This window comes from Aythya marila (assembly GCF_965140915.1).
Source record: "Aythya marila genome assembly, chromosome: 4".
Lineage (NCBI taxonomy): Eukaryota > Metazoa > Chordata > Aves > Anseriformes > Anatidae > Aythya > Aythya marila.
In genome coordinates, this window is record NC_139045.1 from 54,110,413 (window position 1) to 54,136,645 (window position 26,233).

The window sequence follows — 26,233 nt, forward strand, 5'->3', positions numbered from 1 at the left end:
AGATGTGAATTCAGAAAACCATAGTGTACACGGTATTTTTAAAATATACAGATCTTTGTGGTCTCCAGAGAGCAGTCTTTATAAATCTTCCCAGAAGGTTTTCAGTTGTGAATCACTCTTAAAGAAGACTCCAGATGGCTGCTTAAAATTTTATTGGTAATAGAGATGTTTAAAAATGTCCTTCCCTTAGCAAGAGGTGTTCTGGGTGCTCAGTACAGAAGTGTTTAAAACAGTGTGTGAGTTTGAGATGGTTTTGAGATGAGTTCTGCCTTCCAGTAATAGCTCTCAATTGCTTTGTGTCAAAATATACAACCCTACTTAGAATTCAGTTGCATACATTGATGCAACAGCTCATAGAAGTGATTTCAGAAGTGATGAAAAGGTTACTGGTCCATCACTAAATTGCATACGTAGCAGTTATTTGTAATGGCAGAGCATGGTTGCAGGATGTTGTTTTTGTTTTTTTTTCCTTCAGCATGTTTTTGCACAAGTGAGAAACTTCTGCATGTTTGAAATTATAACTGTTGCTTTTTTATTCATTGTGATCATCTTGTCTTGTTTTTGAAAACTAAGAAATTGGGGCTTATACCTTACTATGTATTTACTTGTAGCCATTGTCTTTGAACATTTCTTTGATTGTATCATCTTGTCTTAATTCACTGTGACCACATGACCACAAAGCCTTTCCTTCTGGGACTGAGGAGAAGAGGAAGGGAGAGAGCAAACTTAGTCTGCATCCTCTGCTCTGGCTTGCATTCTTGAAATCTTGTTAAGACTTGAGATCTCTGACAGCTGCTATTATGTTGAATGCAATTGAAGTCAAGCATATATCTAGAGTTAAGTGTTATTTGGGGTTAGGTAAGGAGATAGATGTTCCCGTGATTATGTAAACCTAATTTTTGAGGAGATCTGAGCTAAAAACCTGTGAAAATTCAAAGATCTGTGTTATAATAACATGACCATGATTACATGTTGTTGCACCCTACCTAGAGATGAGAAAATTGGGCTTATTTCTAAAGCTTTAATTTCATCCAGTTGTATCCATGTAATTTATTATGCAATAGATTTTATAACATGCTATTTTCTTACATGGGAATGCCACCTTATTCAGTGAATTGTTTACCTAATAGCTGCTTGATAATTTTAATTTCTTTTAATGGAATAACCCATGCCTTTTTATTGCACACTGTTGAAAAGTGTCTTACAGAATGAATCTTTTGCCAGTAAATGTGAAATGATCAGTAATTGCTGTGCTTGGCTATTTGAAGAGAAATGATTAATTTATTTTTCATCAGTTCCTTGTAAGTAATAGAACACGATTGTCTAGTCTATGTGACCACACAGTTCTGAGAAACAAATGATTCAAGTATCCATATATTTTACATTCTCTATCTTTTATGAGGGTCGGGAGGGAAGAGTTTCATGTCAGACTATACCTGTTCAAAATATTGTATTCACAGGTTTCAGTTGAAGCTCCAATTGCTCGGCAGTTCAGCAAATCAAACCCTAGAGCATAAAGTCAGGAACTAGGAAATGAAAAATGTACAGTGAAATGACTGTATGCTAAGGCTTTTGATTTGCACTGAGTAGAAATTGGCAAAGGCAAAGATAAGAGCTAACTCTCCAGGATAGTATTCAGTCACATTAATTAAGTGATCCTCCTTTTTTTTGTATTTTTATAGTCTCTACAGGAAGGGGGCTTTTATCTTCATGTGTCCTAGATCATCCCATACAGCATGCAAGGCATGGGCCTGATAGTGTATAAGCATAGTGAAAATGGTATTTATACTTGAAAACTCACACACTTAGTTGCCAAAGTGAGGATTATGAATCACTTCTGTAGTAAGTGGATAAAGAGAGTGTAACTTTTTTATTCACGTTACGTGTAAGGATGTAACTACCTCAGTGTGTTAGTCAGGAATGAATTTGAAAGAGATCTCACAATTGTCCCCACTTCTCATGTAATGGCTTTCATCATAGAGCCACCTCAAAGTACGTATACTAGATTTCTTTCTGATATAATGAAAATGGGAGATCGTGCTCCAGTAGCACATTCAGTACACTCCACTGCAAACAAGCCTACCGTGCTTGGCACTGACGAGCTAACCTGAAGTGCCCCTTCTCACTCTCACCTTTTGTTTTTTTCTTGTTTCTTAGTCTCTACAATTATGGTTGTCAGGTTATCTCAACAAAATATTTTGCAATAATAGACTGAATCATTTTCAGGTGTTCTGTTATGGGACATAGGAGTTTTTCTTAGCTAAGTAAAGAACATAAAATTAATATCATAATAGATGAGCACAAAGCTATGGAATTAACATGCACAGACTGCGTCATTTCTAGCATCTTCTTGTTCATCAGGGCTTGAGTTGGCAAACTTCATGTTAATTTTCTTGTTTCTGTAATTATATACTGTATACTTCACTGAGGTTTCATTTTGAGGCCTCATTAAGAAGACCATAAGAGTAAATCTGTATTTACTCATGGCAGTTTTGATTCCAACCTGTGATATTTAACTATCACCTAAAATCTATATTAAAAGATTTTAAGCTGTGATAAGGGACATCAGACTTTTCGAATCTTTAGAGGCTTATGACAGCTAACTGAGAAGGCTAAGCCTAAGTGTAGTTGAAAAGGAGAGGAAATCAATATAAACTGTGGAGAAGCATTAATATCATCAAAGCAATTTCTGCACTACTAGTCACTGTTTCTCAGATTCTGATACTTATTTATATCTTAATTTTTTGTTAACATGGAAAGAAGCTTTTCCCACCTGATAGAGAAATCAGTCTTCCTTTCTAACTAGAAAGGCTGAACTCTGTACCTACAGTGAAGGGGAGTGTGGGTGGGAAGTTGATTGCTTTATCTGAAACGATTCTGGTTATTGGCTTTTAATCTCTCTGGAATAATTTGGCTGTTTGAAGGGAATCAAATGCCATGGGGCTAGAATGAAAGAAAAGTTTAAATCATGTTAAATTGCTAAGGGACTTCTTAAGTCTTTCAGAAATGTCTTAGTGTAATAGTCACAAACTTTGTGGTAGCTTCCCCAAAGTAAACCTAAAGAGCTATTGCAAATAGCAAGGGTGGATTCAAGGAAGAATGTAAGGTCGTATTTTGGAACTCCTATCAGAAACACAGTGCTTAAAGGTCAAGAGTCTTCTGTGTGTGGACAGTAGGACAAAAGTAGGGTCACATATACAGATAGACCTTTTAAAAATCAGAAGTAGGATAGTAAGAAAGGTGGATTTTTTTGTTTGTTTGTTTTAAAAAAAGTATACATGAATAAATGTGCATATGCATGTATACGCAAAGTATATTTTTCGTGCAGCATTATCGTGTATCTTCTACCATTACTGTCTCATACATACATACGTGTATGACACTCTCCCCTCTTGCAAGGCCAAGATCTAACAGCCAAAGACAACAAAAAAGCCCAGGGGTCATGATTTCAGTGGAAGAGAACTGGTGGACACTTAGAATACTGTTGATGTAGCAGTTTGCAAAAGTGGGTTACTCCCAATACACACCAGTACTGTTTCACTGTTTACACTTTGTGTACCAATGAGTTCTGTACCTTCTAAATATGCTACATATATATACCTGTATACACACATGTATGTGAGTACGTATATATACATATGTGTATAAAATTATATGTTCTCCTGACATCATGGCAGCAATTTTCCTTCTTCCATGCTGTTTCTTTTATTCTCTTAATCCTCCAGCAAAAACATGACAAAAATATGTTCTGATATTTCTAATGAGAAAATAACGTAGTTAAATTGTAAAACAAAACTTGGGAGTTATTTCTGTCTGTTGGGGAAAAGTAAACTTGTGCTGATGTGTTTTTTGTTGTTGTTTTGTTTTGTTGTTTTTGTTTGTTTGTTTTTAATCAACATACACATTGTGGAAATCGTACCTTTATAGAAATGAATGTAGCTGCTAAAGAAGTAAATGCAGATCTAGATCTCCTGTGTTCAGATGAATTTAGACTTGATCATATTAGCAAACAAGCATGCAATCCCAAGTTTCCTCCTCCAAAAGTGAGTGGAAGGAGGAAAAAGAGAAAAGAATAAATATTATTCTTTACAGGAAGAAGAGTGGTTCTGTAGAGAGGGCCTCTTCTTTGACTGAGGGCCACAAGAGTCAGAGCCTGATTACAGATTTAAGGATTTCATAAAGATGCCTAAGTTTTCATAGATTCTGTGCCTTTCAGACAAGGATGATAATGGCAACAGGACTTGTATGTTATAATCATTCGTCCTTCAGGAAGGAACAACAGAAAGCCAATACTTAACCCATAGTTAACTACTTTCCCCATTTGTATTTTCAGCCTACTGTGCTCTTTAGTGAATACTTTTGATGTATTATTATATCTGTAAAGAAGTTGTGTTTTTTCTTGTAAAAAGCTCAAACTGTCACCTGTTTTTTTCAATCTCTATTCAAGTGCATCGAGGTAGTATAAATACAGGCATTTAAGATGTATGTATATTTTTAAAAAAAGAAGCTTTCTCTGTGTATTTTTGAATCTTCTTAAGCTTTTCTTCGTTTGTCAGAAAGTAACACAGAGCTTAATCTATCTGGAACAATGGGCTCTCAGTCTATAGGAGTAAAATAATTCATATTCCAAAAAGATACTGCTTGGTCTTGCTGCCAGCACACTTTGTATAGTGCTTGAAGGGCCCTATTGTCCTCCTGTGCACTCAAAATGAATGAATTTATCTTTCAAAGTGGAGCGTTTCTGTCTTCCCTATACCAATTCCCACTTCTGTTTCTGAAGTAGGAGAACAAGACTGAGCTCTTGAAAGCACAGAAATCTGAACCATGAAAATGAGATTCCAGTATACCTGTCAATCACCAAGCCTGGTTTGTGCCAAGTGTACAGTTACCATAAAGAGTTTGTTTGGACCATTACAGAAATAGCTTCACTTTAATGTACCGATTAAATTGGTTAATTTACCTCCACCTTCTGTTCTGAAAATATTTCTCACTTCTAATTTCTTAAAACTTTTGGGTATTCCTCATGCAGAAAGTGAGTACTGTAAGCTCTTGCACACTTGCTGCATTTAAAACATGAGAAAGTTACTCTCTTTTCAGTGGGATTGTTGCTTGCCTCAGTATGTGTGTGGATTTGGGGAGGGTTGGTGTTCCAGATTTGGGACTTGCTGTATTTTATTTCAAAGAGCTTGTGTAGCTCTGCACTGTTGGGTTCAAGTACAGTGAAGTTTGGTGGCTGGATAGTGGCTGTAATAATAGTATACGTAAGCGAGTGCAATCTGAGGTCTGCAGGGTGCTTCCTTTCAGCTCCGAGGACACCGGTTGGGCCAGCTGAGCAAAGGAGTGGGCAGCTGAGTGGGCTGGCCTACTGGACATGGTCCCCTGCACCCTGCTGGGAGGGCTGGGAGGAGTGAGCAACAACAGTGGCTGGCACAGCAAGCAGAAGGGAGTGCTCCTGCCCCCCACTTCTGGCTCTCTGCTTTGGGAAAGGGCATCCTGACCCTTGCCATTTTGTGTAGGACCTTGAAAAGCGCTTAGAAAAGGAGAGTGAAGGAAATAGGGATAGAGAATTTCAAGGTGGAACGGCATGAAATAGGTAGATAAATAAAGTCTAGCTCTTTAACAGTGTAATGAAATTCATAGTTATCAGATATAAATATTAAACAAATACTTTTTTTGTACAACTTGTATTTGGGAAATTTAAAAATATAATGCTATGGAGGCTTTAAAGCATGCATTTGTTTAAATTCCTCGAGGACGTGGCTGTCAATGGCTATTAAGTGTGATGGCTTGACTGCAACTACTTGTTCATAGGCTTTCTGAGCTGGAAGTCCCTAGATTGCTGGAAGCTTATTTGGGAAGATGAGGACGTACCTTCTCTTATTTATATTCTTCTTATGACAGTTGCCAGTAGGAAGTGCTTAAAGGGAAGCTGCTATAGGTGAACTTTTGATCTGGCCCAATGTGGTAGTTCTTATTTCAGTCATCTTCTCTTCGTTATTGTTTTTTTGCCTTCAGTGAAGGCAGTGAATAGTTATTCAGGACCTAAGAGTATATTAAACTCCTATTAATCATGTTTTCTGGCAGCCATTCAGCATTTACTTAATAAATTTGTTGCACTGTTCTTAAGGTACAATATAGTCTGGTTACCTGCCCTTTATAAATCTGGACTTTTTAAGGCCAATTATAGACAAATAATTGAAACCTGCATCCAGTTTACATCTCAGAAGCACAAACTGTTTAATTCTAGGAAGTTAAAGGTTGGTTGTTTTTTTGTTTGGTTGTTTTTTTTTCATTCTATGTTTCTCATTTTGCTCATTTGATTTAAGATGCTGCTAATGGAAGTTTTTTTTTTTTTTTTAAAAAAAATAGTAGTATTTTTCTATTCTCAATTTTTAACCTTATTTTATATGCTTCTCTCTTTCTCACTGGTAATGTCCGACTTTAAGAATGTTTCATTACTGTCAGGTTCATGCTCAAAAAGAAATTATTCTGTGCACTCTTTTTCCATATAACTGAACTTTGAGGGTGAATTAGGGACTGTAGGCTTCACACAGCTCTCTGCTCTCTTCCAAAGCAGATGTGGCAATAACAAAACTGTTGATTCAAAGGAAAATTTGGGGAGGAAGGGCTGAAGATGAGGGAGGAGAATAAAAATGTGTAAGTTACAGGATCTGAGAGCAGAGAAAAAGTGAGAAATATTTCAAAATTGATTATACGGGGAATGGCTAATCCAGAGTACTTGTTGAAAAGTTATGACTTTAAATATACTGAAGTGTGTAGGCTTGTTTGTATCTTCTATTAGATATAGCCTTACCCATCATGGCTAAAGATATTTTTATTTGCTTGTTCCTGAAATAGTTGGATGAATTGAAAAGAGTTTTGTGAAGTGTCCTCTCTATGTGAGCTTTAATGCTGTTATAAACTTTGAAAATCTCACGATTGTCAATGATGCAGGCTTAAATATGTATTTACTAGAAAAACAGCCTCCTCATCACAGGCAGGTATCTCTGCCGAAGTCTTTCCTTCCAGTGCTCTTATGTTTTTATCAGCCCACGCCAAGCTACTTGTAATGTGAGGAGTGGAATAGTGAGCATCCTGCAGATGGTAAGATATGTGGATTTGGCTCTTTTGCTTGGGTGATGTAGTTTCTGTTTTTGTTCCTGATGCCGCTAATGTTTTCAAGAATTGTAGTAATAGTCCAAGAAACCACAGAAGGGTTGACGTTGGAAGGGACTTCCAGAAGTCCCCTCCCTCTCTACTCTAAGGGACACGTTGAGCCCTTTGCGTTTTTCTAGGGCCATGTTCAGGCAGCCTTTGAAGATCTCCAGGGAGGGAGATCCCTTGACCTCTGTGGGCTACCTGTGTCAGCATTCCATCATCCACACAAGAAGTGCTTCCTGATGTTCAAACACAACCTCCTGTGGGTTGTGTTTGTGCCCATTGCTTCTTGTCCTGTCAAACATGAATTAAATTTGTGTAGGTGACTACTGTTAGATAAATATGTAAATTAGAGTCTGAAGGAAGCATCAGTGGTGGTCAGAAGACATCAGAAACGTGTCTCTCTCCGTGGTTCCAAAATGTGTCCATTTGAGACAGGTTTCCAAGGGGTCAGTGAAAATTTCCCAACTGTGTTAATGTACGATTGATTTATATTAAGTATGGTGTTTCATGGGAGGAAAAAGGCTTTTTCTTGGTTTAAGACAAAAAAATAGTTATCTCTAATAGCTGAACTACAAATAACTCCCTATTTTAGTTGTTTTATAGGACTTTTTCTAAGACACGTTTGAGAAGATTAGTTCATGTAATACATCAGAAGCACAAACAACCAAATGTTTTAAGAAGGAATTTTATATGTTTTCTTTAACTAGTTTATCTAAAAGCAGTCAAAACTGCTGTCAGTGAGAAGGATTTAGATGGATAAACATTATTTAGTCACTACAGTATGATAGAAGCTAGATACTTCTGTTTTGGTTCTGCGTTTTAGTGCAATCTGTTATTTAACATTTTTCCTTTATTAATAGTTTCTTCTCTCACCAGCAATCAAGTAAGATCATTCTAGCAATTAGAAGGGTAGTGTTTGGACATATTTTAGTATAGGTTTATTTATCCCTTAATGAATTAGAAAGAGCTTGCATGTTGTAGCCAAAATATGTATTACAGATCTTGGATTTTGCTGATTGAATTGTGCTGTACATGCTTGATTATTGAATTATAACTCTCTGAACTTTTATTGTCCTTTTCCTTAGGATTTCAAGACAGGATTTGGTATCACTTTAATCCCTATGAATGTGGCAAATGTAAAACAAGTGGATCGGACTGCAAAACAATCTTTTGAAATAATTACTCCTTATAAAAGCTTCAGGTGAGAACTTTAATATTTACAGTACAGAGTATACAAATAACTGAAGAAATACTTGCTTCCTACAGCAGTGATTTAACCTAGTTTGGGTGAAAAGGTAACGCTTCTTAAGAATGCTCAGCATTTTTTAAACAACAAAAGGATTTTTTTCCTTTGTTTAGCTGTGTGCTTCATCTATTATCTCTCTAACTAGGCATCCTGTTCCCACAAATTCATATTTTATGTAACCGTCTTTGTTCATTCTCTGCAAGGGCAGAAGAAAACCAAACTTTGAAAACTTCGCTTCATCTTAATAGTAAACTGCTGAAGTGATATCATGCAGCATTCATTTAATATTAAGCATTTTATTCTAAAAGAAAATTGATTATGTGCCATCCCTTGTAAAAATCCTCAATTGAAATCAGTAGAAAGTTTGGCTGATGCTGTGACTTGTAATGATTTAAGAAAATAAAATAAAGCTATATGCTAGTAAAAATCTTTTCTTGAACATGGAAGTGTTTCTATAATGAAATCTCAGTAATGCAGGAGAAGTCACTTTGTTCTCCTTGACTTACTAAATGACTGAAAAGCAAACTATTTGCTTGTATACTCTGTGGCCTAGAGTAGCCAGTAAATAAATTTGTCTCTGTCAGTGATTTGAGTCTATGGCTAGTTGGTAGATGTATGTATTGGTAGTCTATGGCTAGTTGTTTTTGACTTTCTCAAAGCCATCACCATGTTGGTGCTTGTTTATTATTTATATTAAAAAACAAAACAAAATAAAAACAATTTAAATAAAAAGCAATTTTTGTCTGTTACAGGTAGCAAGTCTACTTGTACTCCTTAGTAAATCATCACATTTCCTTAAATAATTCTATGATGTTTATTAAAAAAATAAATAAAAAATCAGGCTTTACCTTTGGTATGTGTTAACATAAAAATAAAGAAATGCATTGAAAGTAACTCAGGAACATAACTAAAATGTTACAAAAGCTTTATAGCTCTCACTGGCAGTGGTTTTGTTGAAAACTGATTTCAGACTGACGGAGTTTTCACTGACAAAAAAATATTTTCCATCTTAGAATTTGTGTCTGTGTGTGGTGGAAGATTTCTTTGACAATGATTTTGGGTATAAATGTAAGAAATAAGAGAGACTACAGATTCTGTTTAATTGGGCTTTAAAATAAAGATCAATAATGCAGAAAAGTCAATTGTTTCAGCTTTACAGCCGAGTCGGAAAGAGAGAAACAAGACTGGATTGAAGCGCTGCAGCAATCGATAGCAGAAACTCTCTCTGATTATGAAGTAGCTGAGAAGATTTGGTTCAATGAATCCAACAGGAGCTGTGCTGACTGTAAAGCTCCCAATCCTGACTGGGCATCCATCAATCTCTGTGTTGTCATTTGTAAGAAGTGCGCAGGTAGAGTAATTAATGAGAGGCTGTGTGGGTTCTACAAAATGTCATATTTGCATATCTGCGTATGTCCTTGAACTGGCTTTTTTTATTTTTAAAGTGCTATCCTTGTGAAAGTTTTGACAAACAATGAATGAATGTAACTTCTTTAATACCGAGTATTCTAAAGCACTTCCTTGCATAAATGACAAGCCTGTATGGTGATTGGTTTCCCTCAGATGAATAATCCTTCACTATTAATGGAAATCAAGACATACTAATGCTTCTTGGGAAATGGCTGGCTTTTGCGAGGCTTCATTCTAAAGGATAACAATTGGCAATGTATAAATTAGAGGTATTAAATACCCCAGGCCGTATTTTACTGACAATACATGATAGCGTTTTCAGATATTAAAAGAAAAACAATTCTGTCATGTTTTATATTTAAATACATGCAAAAATGCAGGATGCAGGGAGCTAGTTTATAACTCTCTAGGTTTTACTTTCAGAACAAACCCTTATGAAAAAGCCTTCTGAAAGCATTCTACATCGGAGCCTTTGCTTATTATTTACTATTAAATAGTACAATTTTCACTACAACGCTATAAGCTAAAAAGGACTAGATTTCTGTGCCAAGTACAATCCACCTCCCTTCCTTCTTTCTCACTTTTTTGCTTGTTTTTTTTTTGGTTGTTTTCTTTTTGTGCTTTTATATTTAAATGTCAAGCCTAGTACATATTAGTCTTTTTTAAAAAAATAATTAGAATAAATTTGTCTTCATTAAGTATTTTTGTTAGCTCAGCAGAAGAGAAACTCAGTTTAAGTGCTTTAGTGAAGCTAGTTAAGTAAAAATACTCTTGGATTTCTAGGACAGCACAGATCTTTAGGACCAAGAGACTCAAAAGTCCGGAGTCTAAAAATGGATGCCAGCATTTGGAGCAATGAACTTATTGAGGTATGTTGAGATATTGCAACTCTGTTCCATCTTGAAAGGTGCTTCATGAATAAGAGTTCTTTCCTTATGAGAAGTCTTAACATATAGCTACTAAAAAAATATGCTGCTGTTAGAGTAAACCTTAAGGTTTCTGGGAGGTAACTGCACTTTTGTGTCATTCAAAATATGCATTGGTTTTGAGAGCCATGTGTACCAAGCATTTCTCCAAGCACCTGTGTTTTGGGGAAAAAAATGGAAATGCTTCTGGACAGCAGTCATGATGGGCAGTATTCATTGAAGGGAAAGGAAGGGAAACAAACTCCTCACTACCAGGTTAGGTGCTTGGGGTGTTTAAAAGTGGTGCTGAAGGGGAAGGTTGAGTCGTCACTGTTTTCTTTAAAAGAAATGCTAGTATTCTCTAACATCCTACTGCTATTTTTTTGTGTTTATTTGAAATCTTGTAGCTGGTTAGCTTCGTAAAGCTTAGTAGCTATTGCTGAAAATCATGACCACAGGCTTTAACTGTGGTCATCTATAAATGAATAATATTGACTGAGTAAGGTTTCCTGCAGGCAATTATCTCTTTGTAAAACTTTTTTCTCCACATTTAGCAACTGAAAAAGATTTAGGGGTTAGCTTGATATCCTTCGTGATATTTTGTTTGTTTTCTCTTGCACTTCATCCAGCTCTTTATCATCATTGGAAATAAGAGGGCAAACAGTTTTTGGGCAGGAAATCTTCCTCCAGATGAAGAACTGCAAATGGATGCCCCAGCAGAAAAAAGGATTGCGTTCATTACACAAAAATACAAAGAGGGAAAATTCAGAAAAACACCTTTTCCCTACAAAACCAAGGAACAATTGAATAAGGTAATACTATAGAATGGGTAAGCCCTTGCCATAACTTTTGTATTGAATTGTATTTGTGTGCATTTTGGTCATCTCGTTAAACTGGTGAGAAACAAACTGAAAATCCTGAGTGGTGGGTTTCGCAGCTCTGAATGAAGCCTTTGCAGGAGTCAATCCATGATTTCTTAGTTCTAGATTTTCTAATTTGTTTGTGGAAGGTTATGGCACCTATATGGTGCCTATAATAAATACTCCAGAGCTATCAATAAATACAGATCTTTGTTTTCAAATGCACACTCCATAGACAAAAATTCTCATTTGTCTTTTTTATATTCCTTCTCGGTATGTTTTGGATATATGTCTAACATCGAACATTCCAGAGTGATTGTTCCATGATAGGTGATTACATTATCAGCAGTGGAAAGTAGCTAATGCACACTTTCATAATAGCTTGTAGTTAACTGGAAATGAAACAAGCTAGAATAAACGAAATGATGAAAACTGAGTTCTAATGTTTCCTTTTGCACAAATAACAGAAACAAATTGTCTACAGTTATAAAGTAGAAAATGCTAATTATAATTGCTAATTATAATTATCAAATTCTGCATAGCTTTGATATCTGTTTGACTGACTTATGCTGTCTGCTTATTTCAGAGTCGTGACTTTTTAGGGTTTTTTGAATATAGAGGGGTTTAAGTGCATATACTTTATAAAACTAGTCTATTCAATTGCATATTAGTGAAATTATCTCAAAGGATATGCAAAGACTGTGGTGGGGTGGTAACATTTAAGTTATTGTGCTTTGAAGTAGTTCAGTGGTTATTTTCCAAAAAAAAAATTGAAGTGTTCTTCACATGTTAGAGGTTGCATGTGAGTTATACACGTGAGAAGTAAAAACAAAGGCGTTTAAAAATACTGTCTCTTTTAAAATAGTTCTAACCATCTTTATACTTCAAATTTGGGTTTTCTACATTCCAATATGACTTTCTGATTCTGTTGGGATCGGGACACATTTTTAGGCTTTATGGCTCTTTGCAAAATAAAAGAAAAAAAAGATATTTAAATGTTTTAATTTTATTGTTAACAATTAATTTTATACTATAACTGCTGACTACAGGAAATGCAATAGTCCTTTGTGGTTTACAAGCTTGATTTTTCTGAACTCTTCTGGTACAGAGGTGTCTGTCAATTAATGATTTAACTACTGGGAAATAACATCAGATGTAATGATCAAATTCTCTATAGAGACATGATATCACCATGTAATAAGTGGTCATTGCCAAGTAATTATAAAACTTCTACTGAACTATCTGCCTTACCAGTTTTTGCCTACTGGATGCACGTGTGTTTATTAGAGCAGCTGAATTTTAGAGAAGTACTTCTCTTGTGTTGAGCAACCTCTGTATTTATTATTTCAGAAAAGCTGATCCATTAACTAAATAATGTAAAATTATCAAACAGATTGCTGAAATTACATAGGTACTTCTAATTTCAAGGTTTTGGAACCACGTTTTGGAATAAAAGTATTTACATTTGTCTTCATGCATAGGAAGATGAAAGGGACCTGAATTTCTAGAATGCGTTGAGATCTTTAAATTTCAAGGAAGGTTATTAAGTATAAAGGTACCCTAAACAATAGTTGCCTCACTGGCTGTGAACATGACTTTGAAAAACTATCTATGAATTCCAGGCTGTTTCCTAATAAGAGTTAAAGGATTAAATCTTGTTTCTTTGGTTGAACTTCTGAGGTCTGGAATAATTATTTTTTTTCTTCAGTAGAGTGCTGTGTGAAGAGAAATGAAGGAGGGATTTTTCATGTAGATACCCAATTGCAGGACAGCTTATTGCTTTAATTAATGTTAACATGCAGATACAAAATGTGTGGCAGCAAAATCTTGCAGGGTTTGGGTTGGTGACTTTTTTTTCCTTGTTGCTCCTTCTTCATAGTTTCAGACCATAATTCATGATTCCTGCAGCTTCCCAGTGGTTATGGCCTTTGAAAATGTAGGGGAACTATATAAGAGGTGAAAGGATTTGCATTTACAAGGACTTGCTACCAATAACTTTCTAATTTAAACAGACTTCTTATATTCCCTCTTCATAAGGCGCTGTGTGCTGCTGTAGTTAAACAAGATGTTCTAGAAACTCTGATGCTGCTGTTCAGTGGGGCTGATGTGATGTGCGCTACTGGCGATCCTGTTTACAGTACTCCATACTTACTAGCCAAGAAAGCTGGACAAAGACTGCAAATGGAATTCCTATACCATAATAAGTTTTCAGGTAGGATATACCTGCTTTATTTTGATCTTCTAATTTCATATTGAGTGAAATGGAAGGCATCAGCTGTATTTTGTCAGGCACTATGTGTAGTTGTGCAAGTTACTTGCATTTTACTTGGACTTGAAGTTTATTTCTTCAAAAAATAATTAAAAAGCCTATGATGACTCATACCCTCATAACGTTGTTTTGTAACACAGAAGAAAAGCATTATCTGCTTTGCCTCTACTGTCAGGCTTTTACCAGAAAAATGGGTACATACAGTTAATCATATATCTAAAGTAATTCTCAGGGGCTTTGCTTTTTGATTACAAATTATTTAAATTGATATCTACCTTGACTGTATAAAATAGTACCTATCTAGTACTATAGGTACCTATAGGTACCTATATCTGTTGTCACAAGTTCTCCTCCTAAAATAAAGCTCTCCAACCAATCCCAGCATACTACCCTTTTTCAGATCACCACTGTGCATCATAGACTTTGGCCCTGAAAGTCAACAGGCCTGGTTTCAATTTATCAGTGTTTCCAGGCGCTTGAAAACAGGCGGCTATTCCTTAAAAAAAAAAAATAAATAACAATAATATATATATATGCATACACACACAAATAATTATAATAAGAAAAATATATACGTATATAAAATATACGCAATTAGAAAATTATAGAGTATGGATGTACCTGAACTTTTCCTTCTTAAAAAGGAAAAAAGGGCTCTCTGGCATCTGAAGCAGTCTGGTAATGATGAAATTTCACACACAGATTTACACTGGAAGAAATTAGTAATGCTAATCCAGCCAGCATTGTGGACATGCTCATGCAACTCAGCAAAGTAACACTTGATAGACTGAACACAATTTATTTTTTTTTTTTAGTCGGAAACTCTGGAATGATATAGTTTCCCAGAGCAAATGCAGTGCCTTAAGTTTTGCCTAAGCACTTCTTTGTCACAAGTGACAGGCATCAGATCCTGGGATGTTGAGCTCAATCACTGTGCAGACAAGCAGCTGTGGTGGTTTTATGGTTTGTGTTGTTTGGTTTATTTTGCTAGTTATGCTGTGAAATAGTCCTAAGGCTGTAGAAGGAAGTTTGCTTGTCTTGGCTCTGTCTTTTCCACTTGCAGCTTTCCAGCCAACGCAGCACTGCTGTGTGTTGGAGCTGGTGTTTGTTCCTTCTTTTCAGAGAAAATAGGGGGTCATGGCAGGTTCACAGTGATCCTCTGAAATCCTTCTGCTGCCAGAGTTTGTGGTAAACTTATAGATAAGACCTAAAGATAAACACTTCCCTTCTGTTTAAGTATATTGCAATAAGGGATGAAAATAAAAACATAGCACACTAGAAAACCACATTTAGGTTACATTGGCAAGCAGTGGTAGAAAATGGCAATGTAGTAACCAATGTAAAACAGCAGGTTTTGGTGAACATGTAACAATAATTATAAAAATAGATCAATAATATGTATCTGTGCTATAGGAAAGGTTTTAGAGAGCAGCTATGTATCTGTAAATACTGCAGATGCAGTAAGAAGTATGCGGAGAAGCAGTTATACCCTATAGTAGAGGAAGTTTTGTATGTTACTTACTACTTTGTCTTTTAATAGATTTCCCAAGCTATGATATCTGTCTTGAAAGTGGCTTCTCTGAAGATTCTTCACATTCCACCTTTCTTTGTGAATTTTTATACAAAGTTTCTTCTAATACTACCAAGCTTCTTACAGAGAAGAAATTAAAAGAAGGTATTTCAGTTTTACTTCATACATTTGAATAATACATGAATATGTATGGTATGGATGAATTTGGTTCTTTTTAACTTCTTACATTACTTTTTAAAAGATAAATTGTCTCATTTGATTCTGTAGACCTCTTTCAGATGAAGAAAATCCCGATTGTCTTGATCTCTTTATTCAGTGGTTGACAGAAGAAGGAAATTAAACTACTTATTATTCAGTTAACAAAAATGATAAATAAAAACATATACAAATATTTCTCATTCTAATTATAATTAGGCAGATGCTGCTAGCTGCCAAACATAGCTTCCATTTGAAATCATTATCTTTCTGAAACCATTTTAACACTGACTTCTCACAGTCCAAATTGATAATGCCTGAGATATTGCTCAAGCTTGCAAATGTATTTAAAATGGACACGTCTAATAATTTTACAACAAATTAAGCATTGCATGGTAAAAATGTTTGTATTATCACAGTAGAAATCATCAGCAGTCATTCTACTAGGATTTTTGAGAGGTTGTCAGATAAATTTATTTTTTTCTGTTCCTGTATTTTCTTCTATCTAAACAAACAAGGTAGATTTTTAAAATATGAGCTGGTTTGTAGTTAAATTGATAGCTAAGAATATCTTGATACAGCATCCTGTGTCATTGACAAATGTTTATTTTGTATGATGATGTTTATATTCTGGTGGTATGTTTTTAAGATCCTTAATGGAGATCGAAGCATGCACATAACTCCCATTTATTGCACTTCTAAGGTATCTGTGTTATTGTGGATCCTAATAGTCAAAAACATTGAGTGATCATCAGAACTAATTCTGAATTGTAAGCATTTCCCAGCAATGATGCAGCTGTTAACAAAGACCTGGGCAGAGCCCTGGACTGCGGCTGGACAGGACTTCTTTGTCGATTGTTCTGAAACTGTTCTGAGCTTACTCGGGAAAGACAGGAATAACCACAAACCTCTTGTTATAAGTGCAGGCCTTGTATTCTGTGCTGTGGATATATATATAATGTATTTATACATATACATATGCATGCACACACACATATATAATCATTTTTAAATGTATTTATAAAAACTCAAGACCCTGCTGAGGGAAGTAGAGAGCAGATACAAGGTAATACTGCTGTTGTCTCATCTAACGTCTTCTAATTCTATTTTATTAGAAATGCAGTTTAAATTTGTAAGTAGATATAGATTGAAGAGTTAACTTTAAATGCTCACAGAATGCCTTCTGCCGTGCTTTTTTGGAAGATGTGGTGGGCGTACAGCTTTACAGGTGTATAGGAAGATGTGTTTACATCATTTACATCATTACACCATTTGCAGTTTTAGTAGACAGATCAGGGAGGAAAATGTAATAATGATATCCTTTTAGTATAGTTAAAAAAAAAAAATAATAATAATAATAATAAATGCAATTTTGAATTAGAATCTGTTCTTACCTGAGGACTGTGTCTAGTGTGCCATGTGTAAGAAGTAAAAAACAAAAGGTTTTTTATTACAATTTAAAATACGTAAACTTTTTTCTTCCTATATTTTTTCCTATATCAAGAACTGTTTTCTACCTTATAATCTCACTAACATGAAATAATATGGGGATACACACATTGCAGATAGTTGGGAATTGATTGTATCATGTATGTGTATACAAAATATATTATTTAATAATGTAATACCATTTTTATGTATGAAATAAACAGTAAGAAAGAAAAACTATCTTCATCAAATAATTTAATGGTTCCCACACATGTATATGTGTGGGAGATACAGTTTCAGTTCCCTTCTTGGCCTGTAAAGATTCAAGTAAGAAGGTCACATTACCTGAAACAAAGTGATCTACCTCTTCAGTGCTAGAGGAAAGAAAGGAGCCCTTTGGGTGAAGTAGTTGGGACTTGCTGCTGAGTTCTCATTGAACCAGAGAGGGAGCACTGGTACCTAACAGGGGATTGGAGCACTTGTCAAAATTTTGGGTCCTGCCCCCAATTATATTGGATTTTTCTTATACTGATTTTTATTTTTTATGGACATTTATGAAAAGAGCTTTGAGCCAGAATCCAGTTCATCTCTCTAACTACTAAGCTAATGTTTAAATTCTTCCTTGGTGTTAAAAATTTCTTCTGAGGCACTTGTCAGCCTTGCCAAGGGCTGAATATTTAAGTGCTCTGTTTGCAGTCAGAGAAAACTGGTATTCCTTTGTGGGCTGAGCTCCAATTGCAAAAGGAAACCAAAGAAATCACTCAGTGCTGTGAATTGAATCCAGGTTTTATAAAAGCCAGGTACAGCATCTGGAAACACAGTATAGTTTTTTACTATGTGGGTTTCAGTGCAGGAGAGAGTAAACCAACTTTTTGTATCCTTGTTGGAGTGCCATCCGTAGTTTCAGCAGGGGTGCATAACTTCTGGGGAAAGTTACTGTTAGTTAACAGCTGTTGATGATCAGCAGGAAGAGAGCTCAAACATTGTTGCTATTCCAAAGCAATATATCAAAAAAAAAAAAAAAAAATAATAATAATAATAATAAAGGTTAGTGATTTGGCCCGAGTTCAATTTTTCTCTTTCTGTTTTTAATGTAAAAGTTTGTACAGAGCCCTGTTTAAAAACCATAGTGTTCCAAAATTATCCTTGAGAGTTGAACAGTTCTTTCAATATTGAGGCAATGAGCTATTTTGTAGAATGGGCACACTTTAGCGAAGGGAATGATGGAAGGCCAGGGGGTCAAAAAATCCTGAACAATCAAACCCAGTTTTGTGCTCAGCTCCTGTAAACCTATACATCTTCAAATACTCAAACTTATGTACACTTCAGTATTTAAAGTGTGTATTTACAATATAGGTAGAAAGAATGATATTCAATAAATACTAAGAAAATAGTGCCCAAAACATGTATGACTCAGTGAATAACAGATGAACTAATTGGATGAAATATCAGACAACATATCAAGTAAGTATTGGTTAATTAGAACTGTAGTTTATTTTTTTTATTTATTCATGATTTTTTTCTTTTCTATTTTACCAAATTAGCACAAATAGGTTACTGGAATATGTGTACCTCTTCAGAGGTCTTATTACTGTGGAAATTAACGGTATTTTTGCTTAGGTCCTGCTTCTTTAGTGTTGAGAATAGATGCACCTCAAGTTATATTCTAAGAACTAGATGTTACCTTGAATGAATTAATATACAGAGTAGAAAACAGACATTAATATTCTATTTCATATGCTGTATTCATAGTTCAGGTTCACAAGAGGTAGTAAACACTTAGACTCAAATATGCTGAATAAGGCTTTTAAGTTGTCCTGCAGATTTCTTTTTAAGATACACCTTGTGTAATTTTTTTAAGAAAAGTATAAGTGGCAATTTCTGGATCCTCTAATATACCTAGTTCAAAGTTATGTGAAGATAAAATTCTTAAGTAGGTAATTTAACCATTGCTCAGCATCTGTGTTGTTACGTGTTGAACATTCGTATGAGCATTAGCATTCCGCGAACTGCCGTCTTGTTTAAATGAATTTACTCTTGCCAGTTACACGTGAGAATAGCAACAGCAGAGATTTCCAACTCATTCTTATGTGAATGTGCCATCCTGCTTTAGTTGTAGCTACTACCTGTCTATTGTGTTTCCTCTTATTTAGCCTAGTATCTAGGCATACGTTCTGTACAATGTCACTACTGTGCAACTCTTGGACCTGCAGTAGGAGAGAATTGAGCTCAGCTGCTGAAGTACCTTGAAAGGATTGTCTGTTCTTCAATTTGATATCTTACTCTATCTTGGTAGTGTATTTTCTGAAGTATTTTAACAACGTTAAGTAACATAACTTCTGATAGTGGTTTCTTTTGTTATCCTTGTAGTGTGCAATGGATGTAAGTTTTAACGTGTATGACACTTGAAATTTTATAGTATAGTATTTCAAAATATATAACTTAAATATAACTTAAAATATATAACTTAAACTACCATATGCTAGAATTCCTATAGGCTAAATAGTATCAACACAGAATTTGAAATCCTGGCCCACTGAAGTTCGTGGGACTGAGATATCATCATAGATGTACTCCTGTTGTAATACAGCTATATATATTTTGAGGCAAATTCTACAGAAAGAGGCAATTTTTTTTTTTTATTAAACCAACTGACTTTTTTTATTATTTCTTTATTCACAGATTGCAACAAAAGATGGTGCACTTTGGAAAGTGGCTTTCTGAGCTACTATGAAAATGATAAAACGACAACTCCTAATGGTATGCTTGACATCAGCGAAGTTATCTGTCTTGTAGTGCACAAGTCAGACTTCTTTTTAAATAGAGGGTAGGTTCCAAAATTAATAATTCAGTAAATAAACATAGGTATTTCAAAGATGCTGTTTTCCGTGCTTTTCACTTTGTTCTTGAATTTTGAACGTGCAATTTAGAGAGAAAAAATAAAAGGAAGCTTGAAGTTATATTGACTTCAAGAAATAAGTGCTAAGTAGTATTTGTTTATTTTTTATAGTGATGTAATGAAAATGTTAGGGTAATTTAAAAGGGCAACATAAATTAGATATGTCTCTTTCTTATTAAAACTGTAATGCATATTCTCAGTGCTTAAAAGGTTACACGATGATAAATTGAACAATTAGTGCTCATTTTTCTTTCTGGGATTGACCTATGCCTCAAGCCAAAACTTTTGCTTTGTTTCTTTCTGATAATGCTGCAGTTCTCCACAATTCTTTCAGTTTTAGTCACAGATCTATCAGCCTCGTAAACCCATTTGTTGTTCTGTAGTTGAGGGCAGCAATTTAACTGTTGAACGTGAAGTTCCTTTGAAGATAACTTTTTTGATGGTCTTGTTTTTCTTTTACAACTCTTGCACATTCCATTCGTACATTTAAAAACATCACACAGATTCAGAGTTGTGATCAATGATCATGATTGATCAAGGCAACATGTTTGTTGAAGCTAATGCTTTAATTTGTACTTAGGATCTGTCGTAAATGCCATAATACTTCTTAAATTTGTGTGTGTGTGTAAAATAACAAGATCACTCTATTGTATGATACAGCAGTGTTTGGAACTATACAGCAGAAGTGTCTGCAACAAAAGCAATCTATACAGAAAGTTTCTAGAAATGATAATGGGAAGGAAGGACCTTAGCTACTACAGAGATAGTGTGTGCATAGGGGAAAGATCCTGAAAAATGATTATGCCTCAACGTGCTACGAATTGCAATGGAAGTAGTCATCAGTACTCTGTTGTAGCATAGCTTTGTGGTATCTGGGGGGGAGTGGGGTGGAGGGGGGACATGCTACTTTATTTTTCCATAATGTGATCTAATGTATTTCTTGCTATATGTGCAAATGGTTCCACTTCAGGGTAATGCCTAAATAAAAAAAAAAAAACTTGTTGGCAAAATACTTCATTTTTAGGGAATGACTAATCTCCTAATGTGCTTTATCTGAGACAGGGAAGCTTCTCTTGAAACTACTCAAAGTTATTTTGTTACCTGAGATATTTTGTATATGTTCTGTCCTTAAAATGACTATTTTACTAGTCAGAGTCAAGTACTTACATATCATTTACAAAGCATCATTGCAAATGGAAGAATTGATCTATGGTCAGTTCTCCAGACTCAGACAAACCTCAATCTCCAGTATTGAAAGGGAAAAGCGTGCTCCATTTGTTTGGTTTTTAGGGGGAAAGGTCACAAAGGAAATCATGCTAAAAAATTTAACACCATAACCGTAACTTACATGTTAAAAACTGAGTCCAACGACTTTCCAAATTCCACCACAGTTTCAAATGGTTTTCTTTCTCTTCTTTTAACTATACTTACTATTTGGCAGTTAAAAATAGAAAAGCAAGATCCAACCATTTTAAATAGTGATTGCTTTTTTTTCTTTGCTTGTTTTTAATTTTTATTGAGAGTTACAGCAGCTTCAAACAGTAGTCATAAACATGACAGAACCAAACTCTTCTTGGTGGTGGCAGGTGGTACAATGACTGGCAGCAGCTACATCCCAGGAGGTTCAGGCAGGGTGATAGGAAAAGCCTCTTCATTAGAAGGGTGGTGGTCAAGAGAAACAGGAAAGTCTCCATCCCTGAATTTTTTCAAGACTTCGCTAGATGAAACCATTGCTGGTCTGATTTATGGTTAGTGATAGTCCTGCTTGTAGCAGGAGATTAGACCAAATGGCATCTAGTAGACCCTTTCAACCAACATTTTGTATGATTCTGCGATAACTTATTTGCAACTTCATGTTCAGTTTATTGATCTACTAATATTAAATGCGCACAAATAATTTTGAATACATCATGACAATATACTTGCTGAGATCACATGGAATTTAAAAAGCAAAAAAAAATTCCCTGTTTTTTAATGACTATATTTAAGCATTTTTGTTAATTTTAGAGCTACTGAAAAAGATTGTTATTCAGTAGCCTCTAAATATTTTTTTGACCTGAGAAGCACTCTAGATCATGTTGTGTTATAAAATATTCTGTTATTAGCTGGGTTGTACATGTAAGATCAGAGGAGAAATTGATTCCATTCCATATGTATGAACTAATGTAATAGGAACTAGGGAGAAATTGAACTTGTGTGTGTCTACTGTTATGAAGACTAAATACAGCTGCCTTTTTCCTTCTGCTTGCTTCAGGGACGTCTTTACCTTTGAAATCTATTTAATGTCAGAACGTGTTTTTCTGTTTGGAGCTGAAACTGCATATTCGCAAAGAAAATGGACTTGGGCGATAGCTAAGGTAATACTGATAATTATCTTTTCCAGGCCAGGAAGGCCAGGAGCCTTTGCACAAAGAATAAAGTTTCATTGTTAGCTTAAAGTCCTCTGAGAAGCCATTCTTGATGAACACTGGTCTGTCTTGTGTGTGGTGGTTTCTAGTGCAGCAGGAAGAAGTAACTTCTGTGATTTAATGTTTGAAACAAGATAATACAGTAAAATGGAAAAGGAATTGAAACATTTTAATGCTGACTTTAAGAATATCTTAAAGGTGCACTGGTGTGGTATGAACCATATGAATTTATTTCAGTTAAGTTGTTTGTGCTTGCCATTCTATTCTTTTGTTTGCTGAAACGCAACTCATAAAGCAGTATTTCATAAATGTATTTGATACAGTACCAAATGTTAACAGTCACATTACTACTTAAATGTAGTTTAAAAAGCAAAAATATTTGGATTGTGGAGTGTGAATGGAAAAAATGTGCTATATCTGTTTTTATAGTTTAAAGTTAATGTATGTATAGTTTTATGAATGATAAACCCAACAGTCTTATTTCTTTAATGCAGCTTTCATCTTTCAAGCTTATAGGTTTGCAGTGTCTTTTTTTTTTTTTTTTTTGGGGGGGGGGGGGGGGGAAGAGGGTTTTTTTCTACATCTGACTCACCCTGTTTTGTTTGGTAGCATTTTGTTCCCCCTGTGGCTGAACACTTACTAGAGAGAGACTGTGACCTGATTGGCCAACTGTACTACAAGGATTGCCATAGCCTGGATCAGTGGAGAAAAGGCTGGTTTGCTATAGAGAAGTCAAGCCTTTACTTTTGTCTTGAAATGGAGAATGCTCAAGAAGATTCCATATATCTAAGGAGGCTGCAAGAACTAAGTAAGAATTTTGGTTAAAATTTAGAATTCAGGAATTGTTCTACTGTTGAAGACATTTCTGTTACATTTTAAAATCATGAACATTAAGGGAGCTCACCAAACAATCCTTTGCATGAGTCAGATGCAACTCTCATCTAAATATGGTGTTGGTGAAGTTTGGTCTTGGATTTTTATTTTTTATTTTTTCCCCTACTTAGTGGCGTATGCTGGAGATGTTCATGGGTTCATAATGAATGAAGACAGTTTTTGTTCCAGTTGCAGCAGTATCTTTCTTACAGCAGTACAGAGTGGAATAATAACGTATGACCTTTTGGGATTGTCTCATATTTTTGACACTGCAGACTTGCTAACTGCAGAACATCTTCTTGAGATGATTGACAGGCCTAGTTTTAAAATACTCAAATACACTGGAAAAATATAATTCTCTTGGTGCACTATTTCAGACTAATAGACTTTTCCTTTTTTTAGAGACTAAAAATATTCTTTGTTCAATATCATGACATAGAAAAGATTATATTTATACAAATGGTCTCCTATGACTATTTTTATATCAATATCTGTAATTGTTTTGAATCCTCTTTGTGTATGTATCTGCCTTAGTTCCTTTTAAGGAAAAAACAAGGGAACATTGTTTCCTGTGTTCTGTGAGAAAGGAAAATAAACTAGTGTTTTATATTAAACTAACATAGACAAGGAAGCTAATTTAGGTTTTTCTTGATGATGCTCTTTGCAAATACTGTCAAATTGTGGACTTTTGAAGGAACTTGCCTAAATACCATTGGACTTCTACTGTTTATTTACTGCCACCTTATTTTTGCTAACTACATTCGATTAACTACATGGTGATCTTTAATCAGGAATACTCTTTTAGCTGTCTTTTTCAACTAGCGAATGTTCTTTAAAATCTCGATTCAGAATTAAAAGGCAGTAAGAGAATTATTTCAGTTATTACTTTTGGTCTTACCCTTAAAATCATATGAGCAACCAAATCTGCTTGTATCTCAAATATAGAAACAGCACAAATACTTAGCTTTGGGTAGAAGATCCTTTTTGCTTGTGTTTTTACTGTTAGGCAATAGTAGTATAATAGTTATTATTCTTGGAAAAATTATATACTGATACTCTTTTCTCTGACTTTCTCTGATTTCTGTTTTCCCCAAAATAAATCTTCTCTGCTGTTAAGAAGGCTGTTTTGTGTAACTGAAACATGCAAAATAATAAATTGTCAGTGGAAATAGTCATTTATCTTCTCGATATGTGACTTATTAAATGTAAATAAGGACAGGAGTGTGATAAAATCATGTGACATACACCAGAATGTTTGTTGAACTTCACTGATGTTTAGGACTTTACTGTCTCAGGACTAGTTGAGATAAAATGTGGATGATCTGTAAAATCTAAACATTGAAAGGATTTTTGAGCCTTTTCAAAGTTTTGACTTAATTTACCTTCTTTAGTATAGTGCATTGTGATATAGTTTCACAAGAACTGTTATGGAAAACTACCCAGATATATTGTCTCTATTATGTATAACTTAGGTGTTTTACAGAGCACAGAAGTGGTTTTTATTTATTTATTTTAGTAGAAATAGCATAAAATGATGTGAAAAAGGGTGGCAGTGATCTCCACAGTGTACTTGAATTTTCTCTAAGATACATTACTGTAAATACTTGCAGCTAGTAGTATGCAAATCAAAGGATTCAAAAATCCCTTTTACTTTTGAATCGTGTCCTATAAAACTCATCTTTAACGAGTTTTAATTTTAGTACAAGTATGTATTCACATTAAAAAGTACTTCTTTAACCCTTATCATTTTCTGCATTGCTTTTTCCTGTAAATTTGATGGTATTATGGTCTTTTGTGGAATATTGCTCCTATTATCAAGCAGCATTCTATATTTGAAATATTTAAGAATTTGATGCTCCTTTTGTCACTGAAGATCATTTTGAAAATGTCTGTGTATACATTTGTATATCATCTGAATGTGTGTGTGCTTTGTTTTCAGCAATCAGTAGTGTGATGCAAAATGGAGAAAAAATAGATGTTCTTCTCCTTGTTGAAAAAGGAAGGTAAGCTTCCCATCTGAATAAAGCTTTGATCTACTTTTATATTGATGTCTTAAAATTCTTGCGGATCAGTCGTGGAGCTTTTTCTCTTGCAGTTGCTAGAGAGAGTAAATTTAAAGACTTTTTAAATTAGGGAAAGGCTTTGTGTATTAATTAAGTTTTATGCCCATGTCAGGAAGTGCTAACAAATACTGCTTAATTAAATGCAGTTTTCCTACTGAGAAAATTATTCCCATTCAGATTAGTTTGCCAATAATGGTGTCTTCAAAAGGACCTAACTTTTTTTACCATGTAAAAAGGGGTACTCTGGAGCATTTGTAAAGAAGAGGGTAACTCTTTGGAGAATTTATCACTACTTTTTTTTTTTTTTTTTTTTGTGCTCTCATGCTTAAATCTGTGCAGGTCAGAATCAAGAAATATGTGTGAGTCCCCTGGTTAGTCTTATTGTAATGCGTGATCTCACCTAGCAGCATGTTAGCCAGAAAAAACATACTTGAGAGGTAAATATGATCTGTCTGCCTCCAAGTAGGTCTTAGTATTCTGCTGAGATAACTCTATCAAATATTGTGATATAGGATGCTGAAACTTGAAGTGAAGTGCAGTATTTCACTTCATATATGAAGTATCATACGAACCCATCATATACGGATACTAATTTAAAGCTGGAAGTTATTGAAAATAATTCTTATTTTGTACTAGATGTTCTTATTTCAAAGATGTATTGCAAGCATTTGTGTACACAGTCTTTTGAACAGTTGATAATAGGTTATTAAAGGAAGATTGCTTGCCTCTCTGTTGAGGAAACATGAAAATCAGATGCCTTTGACATCTATTTAGAATGAGAGAAACTTGTTGGAGAAACTCATTGTAAATTGTGTGTTCTGAATTTTAATTCCTTCTAAGATACTGTTTAAGTTTCAGAATTCAGTAAATAAATCAGAAACAAACACTTTTTCCTAGTTGATGCATCTTTTCTCTCTAAGAAGTGCTTTGAAAGATTCAGCATTGAGCTACACAAGCCAACTAGGGAACCTGAGGTGTCCTACTC

At 34.8% G+C, this 26,233-nt stretch overlaps 1 protein-coding gene across 4 annotated transcripts in view; it reads left to right on the forward strand.

The window, feature by feature from the left end:
* ARAP2 (ArfGAP with RhoGAP domain, ankyrin repeat and PH domain 2) overlaps positions 1-26,233 on the forward strand; it is a 126,939-nt gene that overhangs the window by 47,786 nt on the left and 52,920 nt on the right. For all 4 annotated transcript variants that reach the window (XR_014317470.1, XR_014317471.1, XM_082760165.1 and 1 more), the window contains exons 10-19: positions 8,247-8,362; positions 9,559-9,758; positions 10,601-10,686; positions 11,352-11,534; positions 13,620-13,794; positions 15,392-15,526; positions 19,688-19,832; positions 22,159-22,261; positions 22,922-23,120; positions 25,125-25,188. Coding sequence is in view for 2 of the 4 variants with exons in the window: in XM_082760165.1 (XP_082616291.1) it covers positions 8,247-8,362; positions 9,559-9,758; positions 10,601-10,686; positions 11,352-11,534; positions 13,620-13,794; positions 15,392-15,526; positions 19,688-19,832; positions 22,159-22,261; positions 22,922-23,120; positions 25,125-25,188 (1,406 nt within the window). In the remaining 2 variants the exon portion in view is untranslated. The remainder of the gene's footprint in view (positions 1-8,246; positions 8,363-9,558; positions 9,759-10,600; positions 10,687-11,351; positions 11,535-13,619; positions 13,795-15,391; positions 15,527-19,687; positions 19,833-22,158; positions 22,262-22,921; positions 23,121-25,124; positions 25,189-26,233) is intronic.